The sequence below is a fragment of the Gavialis gangeticus genome, unplaced genomic scaffold (genome assembly GCF_001723915.1).
Source record: "Gavialis gangeticus isolate Ggan-Ray unplaced genomic scaffold, GavGan_comp1, whole genome shotgun sequence".
Classification (NCBI taxonomy): domain Eukaryota; kingdom Metazoa; phylum Chordata; order Crocodylia; family Gavialidae; genus Gavialis; species Gavialis gangeticus.
Genome location: NW_017728995.1, coordinates 24,762,817 through 24,770,051, shown reverse-complemented (window position 1 = coordinate 24,770,051; position 7,235 = coordinate 24,762,817). Strand labels below are relative to the sequence as shown.

Here is a 7,235-nt window from a genome sequence, read left to right as displayed (position 1 = left end):
GGCACTTAGCAAAATCAGTGGCAGGGGCCTTAAATATGACTCAGATGTCTATGTGAACCTGTTGGTACACAACACAATACCTTTAAAAGTATGGCCTCTGGTGGGTTGGGATCCAGCCCAGAATCAAAACAGCAGGGTTGGATCTGGATCCAAGGGTATGAAATTAATACCCATCCAGCCCAATATTTGAAAAGGGTCACATCTGACATTGCAGGTTTGGCCCCTCTCCAAGAAATGGGGGGTGTGCGCGCGTGTGTGTGCGTGTGTCCTAAGAACTTCCCAACAAAGCTGGTTTGAAAGCTGCAAATCTCACCTCTATCACGTGTCGTTTCAGATGCATATATGCACACTGTCCCGTTTTCCGATAATGCCTTTCAACATGTTCCCTTCCAAATCCCAGAAACGTGTTCATGCACACGTAGAGACCTCCTTCAGAATCCTGCAAGGAATTGCAGAAAGCAGTTACCATACAGGAAGAACCGGACAGACAGAAAGACAGCAGCAAACACAGAAAGTTCTGCACACCTCCCATGGAAGCTTTAGCAATTATTATATGCCACCTTATCGCTGTATGACGTACAGAGTTATGCTCGTTCTAAAAATCCACCATGCCATATAGCAAGGGTTGATCAGTGCTACAGGAACCTGTCCCAAAGGTCTAGCAAGGGTGTAAAAATGGAGTCCAGTAAGTCTTGAAAAACTCCTACTTTAAGAACAGAAAACTCAACCTGGAAAACATGTATTATGGGGGCCGCCAAGTCAACAGAACAACAGAGTCTGAGCTTTCTTTTAAAATAATATATAGCATTTCTAGCTTTCTGGCTACAAACAAAATGGGAAGGATACAGACAGATCAACTGCTCCAGTGCTGTGGCTCTTGGTCACTGCTTTTCTAAGTGGTTCCGATTTAAATTCAAGCAAGTTTCTAGCCCATTTCACTGCCCCTATTCAGAACTCTGTGGGGACCAGGCAAATCATCACGAATCAGCTCCAGTTTTACCCAACCTCTGACTACAAAAAAAACCAAAACAGAGGCAGGCGACTGCTCTGTCCATGGAATAATAAAACTAGGAAGTGATACTGGGCACATCTACACAAGACACTAAGGGTGCAATAGGCCAATTCTACTGTACATTAGCATGGCAGGCAAAAACCGTGCTAATGCACAGCAGAATTAGTCTACTGCACATCAGCGTTACAAAAAAGCGTGCGCCGGCACTGCGGCATAGTAGCACCGGTTACTGCGCATTGCATTAGCACCTGTTATTACAGGTACTAAATGTAATGTACAGTAACTACAGTACATTAATGCACGTGTAGACATGCCCACTGTCAGTGCCGATGGGAAAATATTGAAGTGCAGATAAAGAAAGGTCTCAGCATCTTCCTTTCTCAGCTGCAAGCTCGCTCAGCAAGGCATTACTCCAGTATCTCACGGCTATCAGACCCCTTTCCAACCATGCCTCTGGCGAGTGGGTGCTGGAAACATTTTCCAAGCCCTTTCGGATAGAGTGCTGCTCTCATTACAAGGTGCAGAACAAAGAAAGGGCCTCCCAGAAGCACGGTGGGCTTTCATCTTACATGTTCATGCTCTTGGAGAGTACAGGGCATCTCCCCTTCAATTCTCCAGTAACACCGCTAGTTATTACATGGCTTTTCTCAGCACACAACTTGCATGGAGTAGAAGTAAGTGGGCAGACAGGTTGTCATAGAGCACCTCCTAACGCCAACCAGAATGAGGCAGACATGCTGCTAGCATCTGTTAACCAAGCCGTTATACAACAACGCTGTTATAGGCGCACGCACCTTTCCTCCCAGACATTGTGGGTGAAATCCTGGCTAGTCTCCCAATGATTTCCCTGGGGCCAGGATTACATCCTGTACTTTTTCCTTCCTCTCACCTTACCCCCGTCTTTTTCGTGTAGCACGAGTCCCTGCCCTACTTTGTGGCTGCCTCATGGTCCTGATTTTCTGAAGGGAAACCCATCAGAATAATCTTGGCTCAAAGATTAACCTGAACGTGAAAAGGACTATACAAAAGCGTAACCTTTTAGTCATGAGCATCCCAGCTAAGATCCCTTATGCTAGGCACGTACCTGAAGAGACAGCCCTTGCCCCAAAGAACCTGCAGTCTAAATAGACAAAATGGAAGAATGGCAGGAAAAGGCCATCCCTTGCCTCTTCTCTTTATATCCTTTATGATTTCCACAGCCCTCCCTGAAAAATGAAGGCCAAACCCTGCTTCCAAGAGCCCTGCGGATAGCCAGCCTTATGCTAAAAGAAAGACATTATTCAAGTTTTCATTTTACAGATGGAGAAATTATACACAGGGAGATTAAGAGATTTGTCCAAAACAAATAAATGAGCCTGTAGCAGAAGGAGAATTGAACCCAAATCTCTCAAGTCTGAGTTCACCCAGGCCACCCTTTTTCTGCATCCCTTCAGGTAACACTTTATACTCAACACTGATATAGTCAATGCTGCTGGTTTTGCCAGGCACAGATGCACATTAGGATTGATAAAGCAAATCCTGAGTGCATGTTTCTCTTGGGGATGGCTGGGGGTGGAATGTGCTTTCTACATGGGACTGCACACGCGCGAAGGGAAATACAAAGCCATGCCATGTTATCAGGGCATCCTTGCTAAGTGAGAAAGAGAAGGCAGCATGGCCCAAGTCACTGCCTGCTGCCCTTTTGCTTAAATTTTACCTTGTCTCAGTTGCTGTAGCCACAGACACTGCTCCAAAATGAACAGTGCATGGCTGTAGTGAGCTTTGCACGTGCAAGATGAAGTGAGACAAAACCTTTTATAGACACATGTACAGACCATAATCCCAACTATCTGCCAAAGGCCAACCACATCACATGGTAGCCACATGCATCACATACTGCTTCACCACTTATACACCAGTTCCCCTTGTAGGAGGTATTACTGGAGAGCCTGAAGGGCCCCGGAGCACTTATGGCCTGGTCTTGCAAACCTCAAACAGTCCCTCTTCATCTAATGAGTCCAATTAATAGCAAGGGGACTATTTACAAAGGACTGAGTGCATTAGAAAGGGTTGTGAATTGGGTCTTATACACGTACAGCACCATTGCAATGCTCCTACTTCTTCAGTAGCAGGTAGAAACTGGTGACTAGAAGACTGCAATGCAGCGATAGTAGAAGGGAGAGGGGCATAGGGAAGACAGAATAGAAGAAAATGTTACATTTTATTCAAGAACCAGGTACAAACCTTACTACGGGGAAGAAATGCCATTTTGGGGATTTTTTGGTGGGTTATTTTTTTTTTAAAGCATAACCAAAACAGATAACCCTTTGCTTTTTCAGGTTCATTTGAGTCACACATAGCAAAATCTTGCTTTACTTACCTCAAATGGCTGACCTGACCTTTCTAAGATTCAAATTCCCACTTGGGGTGAGGGCAAGAAGGTCTAGGTCGTTCAAACCTACAATCAGATCACCAGGTCATTCAGACCTTCAGCACCTAGACATTACAGTGAGGCAGGCAGAAGTCATACCTTTCAATTATTCCATAAAAGCCTGGCCTCGGCTTTATTTATAATCCTCTTGCATTACCTAGACATTTGCTTTAACAACCCAACCTCATCACACTTTAAATGATCAAGACCTAAGAAGCAAGGTGAACCACTGAGGACAGCACAGATGCTCACTGTAAAATCCTATATATGTTTTAGGCTCAGAATGGATGATCCACTCTTACCAGCAGCTAACCACAGTTCCACTGAATTTTTCAGAGAAGCACAAAGATTTTTGCAATAGTTTCATAGTAATGAAGCAATGTAAATACAAAAGCCAGATGATTTACATAGCATCATTCCCGGTCTCTTTTCTTTTCTGCCTACTCTCTAACTAGTGCGTTCTCCGGAGAAGGCAAGTTTGTTTCCTGTTTAAAGGGAGCATGGGGGCGGTCAGTCTAAATAAAAATATATCCCACTGTCAATCCCTAGGCGTTTCCAGAACTTTGTTTACAATTGTGTTTTCTTGGTGACCATTTCTCTCTTTTCCAAGGTGACTCCATGAGCACACTCAACCCTTCTTGATAAGCAGGGTATGGCAACCATTTGACATTTTCAGGCTACGGGCTAAATGTGGAAGCTGCATACGCTAGTTGTGGTTACTCACAGAAGAGCTATTTCTCCTGGGAGAAAGCAGCAGGTGAGCTATTCACTCACACAATCTGGAAAGACGGTGACTCCATGTTCAAAAGTCTACAGGGTGACAAACTGGGTAGCAAAACCATGCACGTGGTGGGGACTACAGTAATGGTTCAAGAAAGTTCCCAGACTTTCTTGATCCATGGACCAATGTCAACCCTCAAAATTTCTCAGGGGCCACTATGCACCCTTATCAAACTCTTAAATGAACACTACGAAGGAGATGTAAATGAAAATAAGTCTTAGGCTGTGAAAGGGGTATTCCTCTCTGCTAAACACCCAACATGGAAGAGAGCTCCCCCATCTCCCCTTCAGACACCTATATTTCCTCTTCCACTTCCAAACACTTTCTACCCAGGAAAGCAATTCCTTCACAACATCCCCCTTCACACACAAGAAGGGGTCCTGTCACTTTGAATCCTGCTCCTTAAATAGGAATTTCACCTAGGAATGAAACCCATCTCTGCACAACCCACCACCCGATATAGCAGGGGTGGGCAAAATGCGGCCTGCCAGGCCATTCTATCTAGCCCGCGGGGCCCCTAAAAAATTGAGAAAATGAATATTTATCTGCCCCTGGCTGCCTCAATGGCTTGCCAAAACTCAGTACGCAGACCTCTGCCCGAAATAATTGCCCACCCCTGCAATATAGGGAGCTGCACCAATCTTCCAACACTTCCGGACACAAACTTCCACCCCAAAACACCGAGAGGGAGTGGCTGACCACCGATCTGTCCTGGCACCCTGCTGAGTAATGCATGCATCCCAATAACGGTGCTGCATGGATAGGAAGGTCCGAAAGGAGCAAGCATTTGCTAAATTCAACCAGTCCACCCCATCTAATGATAAATGACTGCTATGGGAAATACGTCCATTTACTGGTTGCAAGATAGGTATGGATCACTTCACTCACTTTGCCAAGTGGCAAACTGAGGTACAGTGAAATCATGTGGCCATTTAGTCCTGACCTCTCTAACCCCGCATCTTTAAACGGGAGAGAAAATGTGAATCCTCTTGCCAGTTTACATGGAGGTAGCAGCTACAGTGAGGCAGAGGCTTTCCCATCCTAGAGGGAGGCACATCCCTGCTCTAAGAAACAGACATTATAGGAAGATTATCTTGTATCATTTCTTTAGGAAGGATTTTGTGCTTGTGTTGAGCCCAGGGGTACAACTTCTGGGATGGGAATCCACAGAGGTAGATAGTTAAAGTATGATGGGGACACTTTCCTCTCAAAGTTGTGGGAAAATGGAGCAAAATGCTAGTAGGGGGAGAACTGGCAAGTATAAACACCCACCTAGGAGAAAGCAGAGTGAGAGTAACATCTCATTTCACATACATGAGGCACCAGATGTTCATGCCTAAAAGCCATTACTGACCTGATCTGGATTTGAACTGGCGACCTTTATCCTATTACCAATCCCTGAGCTGTTTAGGCCCTTGGGGAAATCTAGGGCTTAACATTTTTATTCCCTGATGCAGCTAGGATAATAATGGATTTATAACGGCCTGTGGCTATGATATGCAGCTCTCATGGCAAACAGTCGGATTTGGACACAAAATGTGAAAGATGGTGATGTATTTTATATCTACACCACGCAGTATTAAAACTTCCTAAAATTTATCGCTGGAGGAAGGAGAATGGCTAACCTAATATTCATGACTGCCATTAATTTTGTCACCTATAGAGGAATAGTAGTTACCTCTCACACATCTGACTGCTATTCCCTGCCAAACCCCTGGCTTTAATGGGGCTTGTATCACCGACTTCTAACACAAGGGTGTTCAACCTCCAGCCCGCAGCCCGAATGCAGCCTGGGGACGCTTTGAATTTGAACTGCAGGGCTCCGTACCCATCAGAAAGTTTGATGGCAGGAGAAAAGTGGCAGCTAATACCGCCGCCCTCCCAGCTCCAAAATCCCAAGGCCAATGTGGCAGGTTGGAGCTGCCCCTTTCCTCTTGCGGAGCCAGGTCACGCTCCCTTCCCCTGCATGGGTGCTCTGAGGTTGGCCATGCCCCTTTCTCCCTCCCAGGAGTTGGGCTATGCCCCTTTTTCCCCAGCATGGCCAGGTTGTGGCTGAGCCAGGCCCCCTTCCTCTTCCTCCCCTCCACTGCACCAAGCCAACGCCGCTTTCCTCGTGGCTGGATCAAAGCTGGGCTTCCCAACCATCCCCTCCATGAGGCTGGATGGGGCCTGCCGCCCACACCCCACGCACCAGATTGGGTCCACCGGATGGGCTCTGCCCACCCAGCCCTGCAGAGAAAAGCATTTGAACACAACTGTTCTAGCAGAAGTGAGACTGTCCCCTGAGAAATGACAGCCAAGGGGAACATTTTAGGGTTTTACTCATACTCTAGCCAGGTCTGTGGCTGGTCATCAACTTGTGTTGCAGCCAAGCCAAAGACTCTTCACTGCACAATTTAAATCCAATTTTTAGTATATCTGGAAGAATCAAAGGCAAATTCCTAAAGCACGTGCAACGTGGAAAACCGCGTTGGAGTTTAACAAAAAGACATCCTGCTTATTTTAGCACCTTTGATAAAAGTTAAAATGGCAGAAGCTCCAGCATATAATATTCCTCTGAAAGATACACATTATGTTACAAAAGGAAACAAAAAGCAAGCTGGTACCTTTCATGTACCATTGCTGCACAGAGGAACAAAGGGACTGTCACAGTGACTGAATACAAGAGCATATGAAGACTACCCTAGCACAATAAAAAGCCACCTCCAGGCTCCCCAGTATATCAGTAACTTGCATTTTGCCTACATTTAAACTAGGCATTGGATAGCAAAACTCTACTTTATTATAAAGAGGTACTGGATACCAATACAAACTCCAAGCCTGACACGAGATCAACCGTTTCGACTCAAAGGAAGATAGGAAGGAATGCATGAGGAAAAGGGACACAGGCCTGCCAAGGGGGACAAAAGGGGCAAGGCAAGATGCTGGAGAGGTGAAAAACCAAGAGGACAAACAGAGGACAAGGTGACAGAGGAGGTCTCAAGCAAATAGAGAGAAGAAGGGAAAACCCTGCAGAAAGGCAGGGGAAAGAG

The 7,235-nt window shown here is 45.8% G+C and overlaps 1 protein-coding gene across 1 annotated transcript in view; it reads right to left on the bottom strand.

Annotated features, from left to right (window-relative positions):
* The window catches only part of USP13 (ubiquitin specific peptidase 13 (isopeptidase T-3)), an 87,259-nt gene that overhangs the window by 68,382 nt on the left and 11,642 nt on the right, over nucleotides 1–7,235 (bottom strand). Inside the window, exon 2 of the mRNA XM_019503343.1 lies at nucleotides 314–439. Coding sequence (XP_019358888.1) covers nucleotides 314–439 — 126 coding nt within the window. The remainder of the gene's footprint in view (nucleotides 1–313; nucleotides 440–7,235) is intronic.